We start from the raw sequence: 18962 nt of genomic DNA, 5'->3' as shown, positions 1-18962 counted from the left end.
AAAAATTCCTTTCTTGTTTCAAGAGTTAGAATCAAATGATTAGCCAAAAAAAGAAGAAAAAGAGTTAGAATCAAATGAAACTAATAGTTTTGGCTTTTTAAAAGGTGTTTTCTTTACTTATACGGAAACAAAAGCTAGAGAGAAGCCCAATTCAAATTCGCACAATTTCACCTGTGTCTATTTCTAAGAAAAGTACAAATTATGTAACTAAAAGAAATCAGTAAAGAATAATAAAACTAATGAGTAAAGAATAATAAAACTTCTTTTTAGGGCCAGAGAGAGGCCTATAAATTGGAGGTAATAAAAAACTCATTGCCAATTACACTAGCTTCACATAGAGAGTCCTCAAACACCAAATGCTATAGCCTATTTACATAAATTTTGATGTAGCTTATAGCTACAAACGTTTTGATAGTAAGAGAGAGTTCAAAGGAGAAAAAAATGCAGGCACACAACAATCCTCCTATCTTACCAAAGAGAATAATCTTGTTGCGCCATGGTGAGTCCCAAGGCAATATGGATGCAAAAACCTACACCACCATCCCAGATAACGAAATCCCTTTAACTGAAAAAGGCCTGGTCCAAGCCTGGGGTGCTGGGGTCCAAATCAGGGATGTGATCTCCTGCAACAACACCACATCTAATTGGAAGGTCTATTTCTATGTATCACCCTATCAACGTGCCCTATCGACGTTACGAGAGATTGGACTGTCATTCTCAAGGAAGGAAATAATTGGTGTAGATGAGGATTGTAGACTTAGGGAACAAGCTTTTGGGAACTTTCAAGATGAGAAAAAGATGAAGGAGCTTAAAATTAAGAAGGAAGAATATGGGCGGTTCTTTTATCGGTTCCCGGATGGAGAATCGATTGCTGCTCTCTCTGATCGTGTTTCAGGTACTATCTTTTCCCTTTCCCATTTAAATTTGTTGATTCAAAATTTTTTTTGGTTGCTTTTGTCAAACATTTGTATTTTTGATACGTTGTGTTTCTTGCTTTTATATGTTTTCTTGTTTAGGTCATTAATTAGTTTTTGCTACGTTTGAAAATAGTAATTGTTTGTTCATGGATAAAGAACATTATGGAAATTCCTTTATTGTTTCAAGAGTTAGAATAAAATGAATAGCAACCAAAAAAAGAAAAAGAAAAAGAAAGAGTTTGAAGGATAAAGTTTTCTTTCAAATCACTTTAGAATAATCTTTTTTTTTTTTTTTTGGTAAGCAGGATAATATCATTAACTAACAAAAAAACAAGAGAAGAGCGTCTACGCTCATACACAGTCCCAGTAGCATCAAGGTTAATCAAAAGAGATACATCAGTAGGGGGGAATGAAAAATAACAAGATCTTAAGGTAGCAAGGCGCCTCTTCTAGCAAGGGCGTCGACACACTTGTTTGCCTCTCTGTAACAATATTGTATTCTGGTCCTCGGAATCTTTTGCAAACCTTCTATACAGTCTACAATGATCACATCATTACCCGAAGGTCTATCACTACCTTTCTGTACCAAATTCACCACAAGCTTGGCATCTAATTCAATTATGACATCAGTCAAATTTAGTGCAATGTAAAGGTCAATCCCATCCCGGAGTGCCCATAATTCTGCCGCCATGCTAGAGGTATGTTACGGATGATACCTCCTCCACCAGCCCTACCAAGATTACCCAAAGATGACCATTTGAATTCAATTTGAACCAATCGTTTGGGGGGGGGGGGGGGGGGGGAGGATATGCCACTGCACCTAGATGACAGATAGAGAGCGTTGGAGCTTTTTGTTCAAGCCGAGGAAAGCAAATTCAGAAGCTTTTGCTAAAGTTTCCACCTTTAAGGATTTTTGGGTTGATGACTCTCTAAATATCACTCTGTTGTGTCTGAGCCAAAGGCACTTTAGAATAATCTTTTCTAATTTATTACATGACAACTCATAAAATCAATCCACTTGTATTATTTAGAACAAAGTTTTCTTCTAAATCAGGTTGGAGGAATCTCTTCAAAGCTATTACTTGATGACTCATAAAATCATTCATATGTATTATTTAAACAAATCACATGACTCATTAAATAGGTCATGTGATTAAAAGTACACATGAATGGTTTTATCAATTACCTCATGGTGGGTTGGAAGAATTTTCCTCCAAACTGGTTTGGAAGTAAACTTGTTCCTATTATTTAAACATGATATATGACTCATTAAATAAGCTATGTTACCAAAAGTAAACGTGGATGGTTTTATTAGTCACGATGTAGGGGGTGTGAGGAATTTTTCCTCCAAACCAGTTAAGGTGATCTTTGTCCTAAAATGAAACTAATAATTGTTTATTTTATTGGGGATCAGATAATTAAGTATGAAATAGCTTTTGTGGAAATGATCATTTGGCATTTTGAAAGGCGTTTCCTTTAGGAGTAATTTTAGTACCACTTTTACATGGATTTACAACTTTTTCTCCACTATTCACAGTTTTCTATATGGACAATTGTGACAAAAATTGTGGTTTAATTTGTGGTTGTAGAATTTTTGTTTCTTTATTTCTAGGAAACCAAAAGCTTGAGAGCCATTATCAAATTAGTATAATTTCAATTCTGTCTAATAGAAGAAAAGTAATTATGTATCTATTAAGGGGAAAAAAACTAAGAACTTACTAAATAACCGTTCAATTGTGTACCTTAGCAAGATTCAAAATCTTTTGTAGTCTATTTTGTCTCGTATGCGTCTGGGTGATAATAAAATTTATGGATATGTGTGGAAACTTGGAACTAATAGGCTTCTCTGTTGCCTCAATAGGTTAATAATTTAGCCATTTTATATAAATTTCTCATAAAAAAATAATAATAATAAAAAAAGACAAAACAAAACAAAGACAAAACAAAACTTTTTACATAGATTTAGAAACATAAGTTTAAGCATTTAAGGTACTTCCAAGTCCCAACATTCTTTGCTATCATTTGACAGTGAAGGATAGGTCTTTTGCTTTATTATTTCTTTTGGTTTTATTTTAACGCGTTGTGTATGTTGCAGATGAGATGAGGTTTATTTTGTTTTTATCCATTATTTTTAGAACGTGTTAAATGTGACGAGATTGCACCTAAAATTTTAAGTATTACTAGTATTATGCCCATGTACGGCTTAATAAAAAAATTATATATAAATTAAAAAAAAAAATTTGATAATATAATCAAATCTAATAACAAATAAAATAGTAAAAATATTTTTTTAAATTAAGTTACATGGAAAATGTATATTATGTAAGTTTTGTTTTTTTTGTTTTTGCAAAAAAACATATTATGAAATATTTTTAAAAATTATGGTAGTTTTAAATTTCTAAAAGCTCTTAATAGTAAAATTGTAATATATATATATATTAAATATTCTATAAATATTGCTGCAATTTAAGATGCATTAGACATTTTTTTTTTTAGTGTAGTATACGATTGCTGCAATTTAAGATGCATTAGACATCTTTTTTTTTAGTGTAGTATACGGTTACTGCAATTTAAGATGCATTAGACCTTTTGATTTAGTGTAGTATACGTTGCTGCAATTTAAGATGCATTAGGCCTCTTTGTTTTAGTGTAGTATACGATTGCTGCAATTTAAGATGCATTATACTTTTTTTTTTTTGTGGAGTAATTAAAAAGAAGAAGAATTAGATTATACTACTTCTACTTTGCTGCAATTTAAGATGCATTAGACTTCTTTTTTTTATGTAAATGTTTTCTTTTTAAAATCTAAAAATCTAAAAAAATTTATGCAATTTGGTGTCACCACTTGGCGCAATCACGGAATCTAAGCCCAACTTTTATTATATAGTATATGATTTTTATATCCCATAAAAAAATGGTATACTAAAAGATGGACTTTTCATGACAAGTTTAATGAATTTGTTAGGCCTTGGACTTTTGCTAATAGGGTTGTCGATGGTTTGGATTATTATTATTATTATATTCGATAGTTACACCTTACAACTAAGTAGATATTATTTGAATCATGAATGTTTTTATTGAAAACATAAAAAAGTAGTGTATTTGCTATGATATAGATGTTTGTGAACATATATATATATCATTATTAAGTTTATTAGATTTGTATTGAAAATGGAAGAAAAAAAAATTCATTATATATATACATATATAAAAGAAAAAACAAAAGATAAAGAAAAGGATCCAAAACCAGCTTTTGCATACGCATAAATTAGAAACTTAACTTAAAGACCTTAAAAGTTCCCAACTTTAAGTAATAAATTATATATATATATATATATATATATATTGTAGGGACACGATTATTCACTGCCCAGGAATAACATTGGGCTCGCATGTAAAAAGGCCTGAACAATATAATTTATAGAGTGTGGGATTGAAAGGCTGAACCTTGGTCACTGGACAGCGGTCTGGGTGTGGCGTTCATGGAAGTTCGTATGAGGGTGGACTTGGCTTGACTAGCTAAGCCTTCCGTCGGTGCGCCTTGTAGGGTTTAAGTCCTCAGACTACATTATCCGAGGAGCATAGTATCCTTCCCATTCTCCCTTTCATCGGATCCCCCCTCCCTTGGGCTCTCTTTCCCTTTTATACTAGTGTTTACTTCCCCTTTAGTGTCCACGTGTAAGTTTTGCTTTTTGGGTACAGACTCGTCCTATCAATCCATACATCAGAGTGGTTGGGGGTGGTTGGGAAAAGTTAAATAGCATGGTCTGGAGTATGGGCCTGTCAGATGTAGGGTTCCATACTACAGTGTTGGCAGCTTTCTCCCTTGTACTGCCCCTGTACTGAGTTTGTCATTTTCTTAACGCATTTTGTGAGGTGTTGAGCGTGAGATCGTCCTCGGCCACATCCTTGGGCCTTTTTGGGGCTTTCATTATGCGTTCTCGGCAATAGCTCTCCTCGGCTTGGGCCTTGAGCCCTAATGTAAAGTGGGCCTGGGCCACGAATTCTCTGGCCCCACATATATATATATATATATATATATAATATTTTAGTAAAGAAGGGATATATGAATTTTGGATGTCTTGGTTAAACAGGCTATGCAATAGTTATAAGGTTATTGGATTTTAAATAAAAATTAAAGAGCAAAATTGAGTTATAAGTTTATTGGCTTTTAAATAAAAATTACTAAATGACAAAATTTAGGTACCCTTTGTTAGGTATGGTGAATTTGGTTTCCTAATTAAATTAAATTACATAGTTATATTGACTAATATAGCAAAAATACTATTATATTGCCAATAACCTTATAACTTAACTAGTTGGTATCTTCTTCTCCAAAAAAAAAAAAAAAATGGTTGATAGCTTCTAGTATTCCAAAAGAGAAATGCTATGTCTATATCATTTTTACAACATTTTTACAACACTTTTACAATAAATTTTAGATGGCAAATTGTTATGGGTTATTACTGGTGAATAAGAAAGTAGTTGCAGTAGTAGATTCAAATTAAAATCCTATAACAACATCTACCTAAGATTTGTTGTAAAAATATTGTAAATATAGCAATCCTTATTTCCAATTAAGACATTTAAAATCCAAATCTCCCTCCAAATTAAAAGGTGTCTAACTACATCAACACAAGCACATTCTCTCTCAATTGAATATGCCATCTAGTTCAATTGTACCCCCCGGGGTAGATAGATTTCTTAAATGTTTTATTGCTATGTCTATGTCGTTAATCGCATTGACTTAATTGAAGCTTAAGCAAAGAAATTAAAATAACTAAGATTGAATCACTGATTATGAAAGTCAAAGATCCAAGATAAATTAAAATAAAGAATATTATAATGATGACATCTCATGCCAGATGGAGCATTTGGGTGTAATAAGATCGGCCTGCTGAAGGTGACACCTTGGTCACAAGTCACAACCAGCTCAGAGATCTAGGTTCTAATAAATTAGACATTCGGCTCCAACTATATCTACTACCCAGGAAATATGGAAAACTTTGACATCAGCAAGTTAGTTCAACATCTTAAAAAAGAAAAAAAAAATGGACCTTCTTGAAGAGAGCAAAAAAACAAAACAATTCCAAAATTTTCTAAAATTCTTCTTATACATTATAATTTTCTGTTACATTCTTATTTGTGAGTCATACTTATGTGAGAGAAAAGCATAATACATCACGTATACAGAACATTTTCTCCAAAATTTCTAATTCTTTTGCGTAATAGTCTAATAGATATAGGACCCATCCTTACCTAAAAGAGAAGCCTCTAATGGACAAAATAAGTTTCTAATTTTTTTTTTTTTTTTGACAAAAGCGAGGGTTTCTTTTCACAATGGGCATGGAATCCTTCAACTCTTTCACATGTACATATGCATTCACGTTGCTTTGAATCTGATGCTTAAAAAATACTAATAAAAGAAAACAAAGAAAGTTTACAGATTAGTCTAGTCTCCTGTCAAAATAGTACTACCATTCAAGCCGACTATACTATTTTACGAGTTGAATTTGGGGCAATGGATAAGGCCAGGGTGCTCATATCATCAACATCATAGCCATCAAAGGTACATTCACTTGGACAAAACTTTTTGTTCATTTACGAAATATGTCATGCTTTTGTCATTTCAGCTCTTATATAAAAAAAAATAAAATAAAAAAAAAATAAAAAAAAAATCTTAGAAGAATTTAACATGGGCCACCCTTTATCTCACCTTTTTTTTAGTGCTAGTTGCTAAGAAATCTACAAAACAACCTCCATCTTAACACTAGTAAAACATACAATAGAAACTTCCACTTTGGCGCCTAGTACTATTGTTAATAAGTTGAGAAGTGACTCTAAGATATGCATAGATTCTATAAGAGCTCTTTGTTGACCAAGTTCTATGGAGATTGCTTAGCTTTATATTGGCTATAAACTCTATATTTGTTGATCTTGGTTTAATATTCTATAGCTGCGTTCATCGTGAGACAAATTTAACGACCCATGAACTAGCCAAATGGTCTTGTAGTTATTTTTATTTTGATATTTTTGGTCTGGATCATTACCCTCCTAGTATTGTAGATGTGATTGTTAAGGAGACTGGCCTTTTTATGTAGTTCTCTCTTTTTGTCAATAAAATCTTTTATTCATTAAAAATATCTATAAAAAATAAATAAATTATTCTTATACTACCAGCAAGTTCTTTCCTAAATACCTAGATGCCAACATTTTCTTACTAGTAAAACCCATCCACAAAAACCCCACTCTTGTTACATGTTTGATCATGCTTCACCATTCCACTCACAGGATTTTCTCATATTTATTTATATTTGAGTAATACTATAATCACAAACTATCTTATAACATTTTTACAAACTGTTAATGTAGCTAATTCTTATTAGTTTTCATTTGGTTCACTGTAAACATCATTTTTTTACTTACTAATAAACACTCATCACATTAATAATTTGTAAAATATATTGTAAAATAGTTTATAACTTTAACATTTTCTTTTATATATTTTTTTAAATATTTTGGGACTTAACTTGAGTGAAAGGATGAATTCATTGAATTGTACTAGACTCGTCACGATATAACACGGTTTTAGTGCAACTGGACCAATACTTTCCTCTTATATCAGGCGTTGAATTTTAATCAGCCATTGTAAAAAGAAGTGTGAAAACTGGGTGAATTGTCTGACAAGAAAAAACGGTATAGGTGTAATTGATTTTAAAAAACACTTTATACAGTAGACAGACAGATATTTTTGATGACCAAACGCATGACAGATCTTACCTTATATCTTCTGACCCCACAACTTCCACACAGTAATTAACACAGCTTGCTCCAACATCAAGTTTTTTAAAAAAACTGTTATAGTGTGAAAACATCAAAAGCCGAATTAGACACAAAGGAAAGCCTATATAAATTGACAGGAAAAACACTTTTAAGAAACCGAAACAGAAAAACAAAAATCCTCCAAAACCCAAATACCACATTTTTCGTTTATTCCCACACAAAGCAGTTTCAAAAATAAAAATGCATCAAAATCCAAACCATTCAAAATTGTCAGCGCTCCCAAAGCGCATAATCATAATGCGCCACGGCGAGTCCAAGGGCAATTTAGACAATTCAACCTACAGCACCACCCCGGACCACCAAATCCCGCTCACCGACGTGGGCCTGGCCCAGGCCCAAGACGCCGGGGCCCGGCTCCGCCACCTCATCTCCACCACCTCCTCCACGAACTCGTGGCGCGTGTACTTCTACGTGTCCCCGTACGCCCGCACCCGATCGACGCTCCGGGAGCTGGGCCGGAGCTTCCCGAAGAAACGGATCATAAGGGTCCGAGAAGAGTGTCGGATCCGAGAGCAAGACTTCGGGAACTTCCAGGTGGAAGAGAGAATGAGAGCGATCAAACGAACGCGCGAGAGGTTCGGTCGTTTCTTCTATCGTTTCCCAGAAGGCGAGTCCGCCGCTGACGTCTTCGACCGCGTTTCCAGTACGTCTTTTTTGTTTTCTTTGTTTTTTGTGTGTGTTCTCTACGCTTTTTTGCAATTGCTTGTTTATGATGTTACGTTTTGTTTTGTTCTCTGGGCCCACCTTAAAAGGACCCAATTATGTGTTGTTTCGTGGCTATTTTTTATGGGTTTGCTTACTTGTTTTTCTTTTTTTTGGACTTTAAGAAAGTTGGCTAGGTTTATTTATTACACTTAAAAAGTACATAACGTATTGCTAAAAGTAGTAAGTAGGAGGCAAATGTGGAACTTATCGGTTTGCTTTACTTAGGCTAATTATTATTGCACACACAATTTGTTATACACTGCCTTAACACACCGTTTGTTCAAATATGACTTCACAATTTTAACTGAAATCTTGTATGCAATGTGTAATTATTACTGCTCTTTTTATATTGGTAAATTAAAAAAAAAAAAAGTTTAACCAAAAAGAAAATTATTGGTGTCTTGGCTTGATGGGTTTAAATCCTATCATATATATATAGTTCAAGTTAGGTATAGAATTAGATACTCTCATTTTAAGGTTATACGTTGAAATGCTCTTTGGAGATTGAGGATAGTTGTCCACTAAATTTTTAATTTTGAGACTAATTTAGGCATGAAGGACATTGCAAATTAACATGAACTAGGTTGTTGATTGCGAATTAGGATACGCTTACAAATGCCCTTATAGTTTAAGGTACATGATTTTAATTAACCCTTGTTCTTTTTGTTATCCTTGTTTTCATTCATTTCTGTAGTGTGTGTGTGTGTTTTATTTTTGAAAATACCAAGGATCAAACTCAGAAGTATGCCCATCACAACTTGTAATATTTTGGCTAGTAGAGGATTTAAAAAAAAAAAAAAAAAAAAAAAAAAAAAAAAAAAAAAAAAACTAGATACTCCCTCCCTTCAGCTAAGTTTGTAGTACATCTGCTTTCATTTATTGATATAAGGACTTTGGAATTATGTATAAATGAGTGTGTGCGTGTGTGTGTGTTTGTATTATTATTATTATTTAAAAAATTAGAATTAGTTTGTTTTTGGGGTGTGCTTAAAATGGTATGCGCTAAAATGAATGGAACTTCCACAGTTGCAAATTGAAGAAGCGTTTTAAATAAATGAGTCCAATGGACTGATCTACGAGTCCAAAATGGTGGACAAGAAGTACTATAAAATGTTAATAAAACAAAAAAGATATGCCAGTATACGGTTAAATATTAAACCTTTACCAGATTATCCAATCTAAATTTTTATTTGAATAAGTTCTAGCTACATAAACACAAAATTAAGAACTTCTTTATAGACTGCCAGAGACTTGACCTCAAACTTTGAATCAGAGTTTGACTGGTTAATTTTGGTTAGTGTGAATAATATAGGACCTAAGGATGCCATAAATGGACCAGTTTAAAGCACTTCTGCATTAGGCAATTCTTACTTGGAAGATGAGTTTACCACAGCCATCGCCTGATTAGATAACAAATTGAGTTAACCTTGTTTGGCCGGCTGCTCTCAGCTCTTGGTGAAAGTTAGCTTGCACAGAACCAAGCATGCATGAATTTTTTGGTTAATGTCTTTTCTGAGTGCTGGCCAGAGGTAGAGGAAAAACCAACCAGGCATTTGTGCTCCATCTTTTATTATTGTTGTTATCCAAACAATAATCACGTTTTAATATTTTTCTACTTTAATCAAGCTGAAATATGATTTGCAGACTCATTCCCTATGTTGTTAAAAAAAATTACTGATTTTCAGAGTCATGGTTGCTTATGCATGTTGCTGTTCTGTATCCTATGGTTCCACATGCAGAAAATATGTTTCCCATTCTGTTAGCATATAGTCATAGGTTACACAGTGTATAAGCCATCCGCTTTCAGTCACATCAGCAAAATTCACATTACTTGCATGTAGCCATAGTTCACTTAAACGGCTACAAGTTGTGTGCCTGGATGCTTGACACGTCTTGCACTGCAGTGATTTTCTTATTTGGAGGCTGTAGCTTTCAAATATGCAATAGAAAATGTTGCAAAAAAAAAATTGTATGAAAAAGTTGAATGATCTTATAACAGAGTAGTGCAAATGCCTTTTGCTTAAAAATATAAACACCCAATGCCTCTGCGTGGCTTTGCTTTGAGAATTAACAATAGAATAATATTTTCCAATTTCCCATTGCATACTTAGTTTCTTAGATAAAATTTATCCTCTTAAATTTAAGAAGTATCAGTATGCTATCATTTCCAAATATCTAGCATCTGCATAACTGAATAAGTTCCCAAAAATTAAAAAAGAAGGAAAAATCGATGATGCATCGTTTGAAAATTTTGAAGGAAAGAATGTTACTAACTTACTATGCATACTATATAGCACTTTTAGTTCCATTGGAGAATTAGGGTCTCTGAACTATAATAATTATATGAAATTACATTGCAAGTGCAGTATTCAATTTCTTACGTTGGAATTACTGTTTGCTTGTGCACATGTGCTATTGATACTAGACAATTAGACATTGCTCTAGCTGGCCTGAATTCGATGCTTTCGAAGTGAGCAAAGTAGCAGCCACAAAATCCAACCTAACTTGAAATCCTTTAGTGGGATGTTCTGTGGGGGATTTTCATGTTTTGGATTATTATTCCAGTAAAATAGAAATGCCATTCATGTCGTATGCAGTAAATTGCAATACAAGAATTTGTTGTGGGTGGTATATTGGGTGGTTAGTTGGAAGTATATTCCTGAATGGAGGAATTATTTTCAAATTTTTGTCTCATTGAAATGCAGAATTGAAGAGGGAATTTGAATCTTACAGGTTTTCTTGAATCACTGTGGAGGGACATAGACATGAAAAGGCTTCACCATGACCCTTCCCATGACTTGAATTTTATAATCGTCTCACATGGGCTAACGGCACGGGTCTTCCTCATGAAGTGGTTCAAGTGGACGGTTGAGCAATTTGAGCGCCTAAACAATCTTGGGAACTGTGAATTCCGAGTGATAGAATTAGGAAGTGGTGGAGAATACAGCTTAGCAATCCATCACACAGAGGAGGAAATGCAAGAATGGGGACTTGACAAAGATATGATAGCTGACCAAAAATGGCGAGCCAATGCCCACAGGGGTGAATGGAATGGAAATTGTCCCTGGTATCTTAATGCTTTCTTTGACCATCTAGATGACTCAGATGACAATGAAGACAGTGACGACGAACCCCCAAGTGATTCTTCTAGTATATGTGCATAGGTTGTCCAGAACTGGAATTGGAAGTTCTTTTCTTTTCTTTTTTTTTCTTTTTTTGATTTACTTGACTGTGTTTTGTGCATAGTGTTCTTCAAATATTGGAATCGGAAAATTGACATTGATTTGGCTGTCAAGCCATGGTGTAAAAATCAAAATTTATTCTATCAATTTGAGAATTGGGAAGAAGAAAATCAGTTCAAAACTCTAAAGAATTGTTGTGATATTGGCTTCCTAGTTACAGATTGACCAAAAGCAAAGACACATCCATTGATATTTTGACATACAACCATTCAAGTTCAATTGTAGTGTCTTTTTCAATAAACTGGTGCTTCTGAATGTGTAAAAATCTGCTAAATATATCCTACACTGCTAGGTAATGTAAAAAATATAAAGCATTGCATCGGCTTGTACAAAAATTCATGTTTATATTAACATAAGAACCCTTTTTTTTTTTTTTTTTATATTACACAACCACTTTTTGAAAACACCTACATTAGATTATCTATTTTACATTTTATTTTATTTAAATAATAATTTTTTATTTAGTTTAAATGAATATGATGAGAGTATGAGGTGAGGGAAAAAACTTTTAAAATAATGAAATACAAAGCTACAATAACAATGCCTATTTATATGGTTATTATAGTAACTTTGGAAATTTACATATCTTTAACTTAACAGATGTGGGTAATTTTGGATTTTGGATGTGTAAAATTGAGCCATTTTTTCTATTTTTCATTATCTGATGCATTTTGTGCTTGACTTTGCTATTACTTACAAAGATTTTATATATATTTTTGAGATGGTGACAACTTGGTTTTGTATTTTTTTTTTTTTTTTTTTTTTTTTTTTGAGATGGTGAGAACTTGCAAGTTAGACACCTTTTTTGACATGGAATGCAGACTTTTAAATGATAGTATCAATGATCAAACAAGCAAACACAAAAGATGCAAACAGGCCTAGTTTGCAATATGTTGGCATTACTTTCTTTACATTTTTGGACAGAAAATTACACTACAATTGGTTAGATGCAAACAAGCTAAGAAATGAGCTATCCAGGTTGGAAGGTTGTTGCCAACAAGTCATGCTAGAAAGAGTGAGGAGTGGTGTTAGAATTATGTGTTTAAATGATTAAATTTACAATTTCTCATGAGTTTAAGCTTTTGGGAGAATTGTAATTTAAAATATCTAAGTTCTTACTTCTTACGACTGGAAAATAAAAACTTTCGTAAAAGATCAAAAATAAGAAAAAAAAAAATTTGAGGGCCAATTAACAGACTCATAAGATTATGATCACAAGATTTAGATTGAAGAAAACTTTAATAAGACCACAAAATTGAACATGGTATTCTAATTTTTCTCAAGATAAATATATGCTAGTTATAACCTAGAAAGAGTGGTCATTTTTATTTAGGGAATTCAGAACAAATCTGACACATTTGCATAGAACCCTAATAAGGAACAAACTGCAACATGAGAACATAATTGTTTCATTTGATAAGGCCATTACCTAGTGATGGTCCAGCCGAAACCTAGAAAGGCTATTAGCTTTGGAACTTTTACAAGAAGTGGCCACTCTAAACTCATGTATGATGATGCATCCCCACTTGACAACCAAGACTATACCATCATACCAGACAATGACCCCAAACAAAACATAACCTAGTTTATAGATGTAATAATAAAACTATGCTTACCATGACGTAGAAAAGTAGGAGGGAAAGACCATAACAAACTTCCGACTGCTCTGATTTTGCAGATATTTTAAAGTGCCCAATGAATTCAGCAACCCAAAGAAAGATCTCAAAAAACTCAATGGGAAGTTGATATACATAAAGAAGGATGATGTTCAAGCCTGCATACAACAAAAATGCCTCCACCACCTTCATTCCAGTATGGAAAAATTTAAATCAGTAAAAAGATTGGCATTTTCTGCTTAGTAGAATGACTAGTAGAAAGATTGACATTTGATGTAAACTATAATGCTTACCAGAAGAGACCTAGAAAATTGCTTGTTAAAGACCAATCAACAAGTCCAATGCTGCTACAAATGAGAAATGGAAAAGAGACCCAAGATGGGTGACTGATTCGTGTGACTAGCTGTACAAAGTGCAACAATAAGCAGCATAAAACCCTGAGGTGAGAACCTTCAATGCAACAAAGCAAGAAAATAGTCCAAATTCAACATCCAAGTCATACTTATATTGTAAAAGGGAAATCAATACTCAATTCTAGTCAAGTGTGACCCATCACCCAGACCTAATGAGAGAAATTCTACTTCATTGAATTCAAGTGATCCTAGGATTGATGCAAATTAAATCATAGATGCTTCACCACCCCAAATGTTTAACCAATCTACCTCAAAGTTCTCTCCATATATCCTTTTATAAATACGGCTCTAGAGGCATGAAACCCAATGCTCCCTTTGTTTTCTTTTCTATTGAGCTCAACTAAATGGAATGCAGCATTGATTGAGAAACCCAAACAAGCTTCTAATTCGACCCATTTACCTACTCAAGCATAACATTTCATTGAAACACATATATGCTTTCACATATACTAGCATTATTAGTTTAAAAAACTTCCAAGTTCATACACTTCAAACAATCTTAATGTGACACTTCCTTTCTAGATTGAAAGTATATTTAGCTAAGTGATTCCTAAAGCAATCCACATTGAACTTCCTAAAAAATTACAAAACAGCATATTATAAATTACAAAAAATAATTCTTGTAAGACTAAAAACATTGAATACCTTTCAACAGCAGCATAGGCAGTACGAATTCACTGAGGAACCTTCCCATTACAACCTCTTTCAACAATAAGACTTCAGAATCATTTGAATTGCATCATCTCCATCTATGATAATACTACAAATTCATCACTTTTCATTGAGTCTATGATCGAAATAAACAAAACCCATTTGAGGAAGAACCAAATTAGGCCCAAACAGCTTATGATAATGACCTTTTCCATATTAACCTCAATTTTACTGGCTTCTTCATTATTTTGCTTGAAGTTCTTCCTGCTTTGTTAATAACAGATAATAACACATAAAATGGCAAATCGGTTCGTTGAGTTACAATTAACAACAATATCCGTATCAAGAACCAATAAAATCCTTTTCTTTTACACCAATTTGGGAACATAACCCAGAAATTAGAATTAAATTGGGGCTTGCCTTGTGAAAGAAGTTAGAAGGAGCATATGGTTGATTTAAGTGGGAATCAGAATGAAGCTTTTTGGGGTTGAATTTGAGCTGGAAAGAAGATGAGACGCACCCTTATCCGATCTTGCTTCACCTTGTTGTCATACCTAAATATAAGGGTGATAGTTATATACTGTACAGAACACACAGTTGAAATTGTGTTTTTATCAAATTAAAATTGTGATTTTACAATTATAACTAAAATTGGTTGTCCTGTGTAGGGTGGTGTATAACAAAATGTGTAACAATAGTTTTTTTTTTTTGGTGTACTGTGTAACAATAGTTAAGTATATATATATACACTCGCTTTAAACAATTCTACATCATTACATTGATTTGGTGGGACCCTTTTCAAGCCAATGGTACAACTCTGGTAATAGTTTTAAAATACGTAGATGACAATTCAATTGCGTTTTATTCAAGAAAAATACCCCCAGCCAAAAAGGTTGAGCTTGTTTAATAAGGAAATAAACCAAGTTTAAACATGTAATATAGTTTGTTGATGAGCTTGAACTCGAGTTTAACTTATGTTTGAAATAAAATTAAAGAAATAATTCTAAACTTTTAATCCTTGGCTCAAATCATTTACAATCTTAGCCGGAAGTGGAAATCAATAGGATTGACTAAGGTGATCAGTACAAAAAAGGGGAATCAACGGTGGTTGGTGTGGCATGTAGGTTTGGCATTTCAAAATCGATCAAAATCACATCACACTGAGCCTTATATATAATAGATATAATTGTATTTTATATATTAAAAAATAATGAACTTTTACAAATGATGTTGTAGCTTTAACCGCCAACAAAACCCAATCCATGCACACCTTTGGTCCTTTTTGTTTATATAAGTTATTAATCATTAAATTCCCATATGTTTTTTTTAATAAAATAAGTTAGTACGTTACATTGTCATTTGTGTATATGTGTGGAAGAATGTATAAATTTGACTCACCCAGGAAGGTAGCCTAGTAGTAAGAAGTTCTTGTAACTTATCACATTTGCAAGTCTAAAATTATGGGTTCGAGTAATGGCAAGTCCTAGTGAACAGGTGATTCCATAGCATAATGCAATGAGGTGGTTTAAGTGGTGCACAGTGACTGGCGAGTCCTTTTGTTTCTTCCATTATTTTTTTTTTTTTTTTTGAATTATGAAATAATAACTCTATTATCCTCACTCCGAGATAATATTTATCTATTTAGATTTTAACATTTGAGTAGCCATTTGGCTCATATCATCTCTAATCTCTATTTATTAATTTTGGTGGCTTATTTCTAATCTTTTTTGGGCTTAGCTTGAAGAAGAATGTCTGAGAAGCACGTACTTACCAATTAGCAAGTACTCAATCACATTTCATTAGCATGAGGAAGTAAGAATAAGGTGAAACGTTAAAATGGGAAAATTCTCGACCTATCACAAACTGACACGTCATATTACAAAGTCCAAAAGGTATGACCAATTACAAAGTATTACGTGCTACTATTGGGTTCTACTATCGCTATTCAAAAACCAACAAAAATTTGTCAAGTGTCACTGAACCAAAAACTTAAAAAGCAAGCAAAAGCCAATCACATATTGACATGTGTTAGCAATGACATAAGCAATTCAATCGAATCCTGACACGTGTCATCTTGAAAATTAAGGCATTTTGGTCAATCAAATGATATGCCCCGTGTCTTGGAGAAAAAATCTTAAAGCTCCTTCATTCATATTGTGATATGTGTCACTAATCAGATTTTGCCATGTGTCATTTAACCACCCCCAAACTCCTATAAATGGAAGCCTTCCTAAGGTATTTGTTTCTACACCAAGACATCAAGGAAGATATCCACACCACAAGCAGCATCAAGAAGTACAGAAGTTTTGTTGGAATTAAGCCCTAAAACCTCCAAGTACTTTATTTAAAAAAAAAAAAAAAAAAAAAAAAATCTTAAATTTTGCTTGATGCTTGGAGTTTGCAACTAATTTCTTGTATCATATGCAGTCTTGACAAAAATTGGGCTAGGAGACGAGGTCTCTATTATTTATATAGACAAAACTTAGATACAGTACCTTAAGTGTTGTTTCTTATATTCTATTCTTAAAATTCAGCAATATGACTACTTAATTAAAAAATATAATTTCATCACATGAGTCCACATGGCATCTTAAAAAAGGAATCTAAAGAATAGCACATAAATACTATATCTAAGTCTTACTCTACTCATATAACCAAACTATTATATATATTTATATTTATAAAAAAAATCACAAAAAGGAAAGAAAGAAGCAACAATAGTTCGTGTAAGTTTTATATACCTGACACATCCATAAAAGAAGAAGAGTAGGTGCTAGTTGGCTTCAACGTATATAAAGACAAAACAAAACCTTTTTAGAAAGATGAGTTTAACAAGTTATAACATTCTTTGTCATCTTTTTTTTGGGTTAAATTTCTTTGTCATCATTGACAGTGAAGGAGAGAGATAAGATTTTTTTGTTTTATTATTTCCTTTAATAGTTTTTTTTTTTTTTTTTTTTTTTTTTTTTTTTTTTTTACAAAATAGAATTCTACTCTAACCTAATTTAAGTATATATGTGTGTGAAGCTCCCTTTTGGAGACTTGAACCCCGGTCCTTGCCCCGCACACTCCATAAGCACTTATACTTGTAGAGTGACTATCGCACCAAGAGTATGCAGTGGTTTTAATAGTTTTATTTTAACACGTTGTGTACTATGTAGATGGGGAATTTTTTTTTATCCATTATTTGAAGAATTTTTTTTTTTTTACAAGATAGAAATTCTACTTTAACCTAATCTAAGTGTATATGTGTGTAAAACTCTCTCTTAGAAACTTGAACCCCGACCTTTACCCTCCACATCTCATAAGCACTTATACTTATAGAATGACTATTGCATTAAGGATACGCAGTTGCATATAAATTAAATATTTACGAGATAAAAAATTGTTTTTGCATCCCATAAAAAAAAGGGCTGGCAAGATGGGCCTTTTGTGACTAGTTTAATGAATATGTTATTAGGCATTGGAATTTTCCTAATAGGGTTGTAAATGGTTTGATTTTTTTCCCAATTCTATAGTTATAAGGGGAAGGCGATTTAAACTTTGGATTATTCTATTGGAAACACTAGGGGATGTTAACCAGTTGAGTGACAAGACTCTTGACTTATTCTTTTGATTTTGTTTGTGCATTTGAATTTTCAACTTATATGCAAAAATAAAATAAAGAAAAAGAAAATCCTTCTTGGTTGAATTGAACCAAAGATCCCACATAGTGTGTATGCCATGGCCCATGGTATACATATTGTGGGAACATATATAATAATTAATTAAGTTTTTTTTTTTTTTTTTTTTTTTTTTTTTTTTGTATTGAACATGTAAGAAACAAAATCAATTAAAAAAAAAAATCCAAAACTAGCTTTTGGATACACATATATAGTAACTTAGGCTGCGTTTGTTTCGCCTGAAAACACTTTCAGGAAATTATTTTACACCCTTGTGTGTGTTTGGCAGTTATAGAAAATACGATCAACGGAAAATCATTTACACTTTGACTGGAAAATAAGCCACTTTGAGCGTAAAATCATTTATGCTTCGATTTTACCTTCAAACGATTTCCAGAAACCACACCTGAAGAGAGAGAGCTCGAGCACACTTCTCACACGGTCCAAAACCCGTCTCCAAGCTCACCTCAGCCAAGCTCCGGTCAGCCCAGATCATGCCGCCGCACAATCCAAAACCCATCTCCAAGCTTATCTTCAAACCATTTCCAAAAAAAAAAACTGAACCGAGAGAGAGAGAGAGAGAGAGAGAGAGGCCGGTCATCGTTAGAGAGTGAGAGAGAGTCGCCCATCATTAGAGAGAGAGAGGCCGGTCACTTGAACTTGAGATTGACTCCACCGCCGTCTAGGTCGTGCCTATCACTGCCAATCTGCCTTGTTTCTCTCTTCCTCCCTTTGCCACCCATGTCACTGATCTACCCTTTTTCTCTCTACCCATGTCGAGCAAACCACCGCAAGACAAGCGACCCACCGTGACCTAGTGGCCTCCGCCGCACGATCTTGTCTCTGCCGCCTCTAGATCAAACCCAGTTGCCTCTCTCTCTCTTCCTTCTTCTCTCAATTTGACCAGATTTGA

General features: G+C 33.3%; 2 protein-coding genes and 1 long non-coding RNA gene across 4 annotated transcripts; 2 read left to right on the top strand and 1 right to left on the bottom strand.

Annotated features, from left to right (window-relative positions):
• Positions 1-330: 330 nt before the first annotated feature.
• LOC126717161 (phosphoglycerate mutase-like protein AT74) lies at positions 331-6496 on the top strand. 2 transcript variants are annotated; one of them, XM_050418555.1, is made up of 2 exons: positions 331-895; positions 5783-6496. In XM_050418555.1, exons 1-2 carry the CDS (start codon positions 442-444, stop codon positions 5860-5862), a joined length of 534 nt encoding a protein of 177 aa, XP_050274512.1. In that variant the 5' UTR covers positions 331-441; the 3' UTR covers positions 5863-6496. The 2 variants fall into 2 exon arrangements, with proteins under 2 accessions (XP_050274512.1, XP_050274513.1); XM_050418556.1 differs by lacking the exon at positions 5783-6496 and adding an exon at positions 1223-1474.
• A 1148-nt stretch (positions 6497-7644) lies between these two features.
• LOC126717159 (phosphoglycerate mutase-like protein AT74) lies at positions 7645-11838 on the top strand. The gene is made up of 2 exons (XM_050418553.1): positions 7645-8403; positions 11199-11838. The coding sequence occupies exons 1-2, from the start codon at positions 7941-7943 to the stop codon at positions 11627-11629; spliced, it is 894 nt and encodes a 297-aa protein (XP_050274510.1). The 5' UTR covers positions 7645-7940; the 3' UTR covers positions 11630-11838.
• A 1181-nt stretch (positions 11839-13019) lies between these two features.
• Positions 13020-15048, bottom strand: LOC126717163 (uncharacterized). The gene is made up of 3 exons (XR_007652446.1): positions 14382-15048; positions 13617-13726; positions 13020-13509 (listed from the first exon to the last, which is right to left on the bottom strand). It is a non-coding gene; the product is annotated as an uncharacterized LOC126717163 (long non-coding RNA).
• Between the last annotated feature and the right edge of the window lie 3914 nt (positions 15049-18962).

Source organism: Quercus robur, chromosome 3 (assembly GCF_932294415.1).
Source record: "Quercus robur chromosome 3, dhQueRobu3.1, whole genome shotgun sequence".
In the NCBI taxonomy this organism is placed as follows: Eukaryota; Viridiplantae; Streptophyta; class Magnoliopsida; order Fagales; family Fagaceae; genus Quercus; species Quercus robur.
The sequence above is the reverse complement of the archived record's forward strand: the minus strand, read 5'-3'. Positions and strand labels throughout refer to the sequence as shown.

Excerpts from the sequence above, each read along its gene's own strand:
- LOC126717161 (XM_050418555.1), top strand. The coding sequence starts at position 442 with ATGCAGGCACACAACAATCCTCCTATCTTACCAAAGAGAATAATCTTG. Across the intron at positions 896-5,782 it reads TCTCTCTGATCGTGTTTCAG|ATGGAGCATTTGGGTGTAAT; the intron begins GTACTATCTTTT and ends ATCTCATGCCAG.
- LOC126717159 (XM_050418553.1), top strand. The coding sequence starts at position 7,941 with ATGCATCAAAATCCAAACCATTCAAAATTGTCAGCGCTCCCAAAGCGC. Across the intron at positions 8,404-11,198 it reads CGTCTTCGACCGCGTTTCCA|GTTTTCTTGAATCACTGTGG; the intron begins GTACGTCTTTTT and ends TGAATCTTACAG.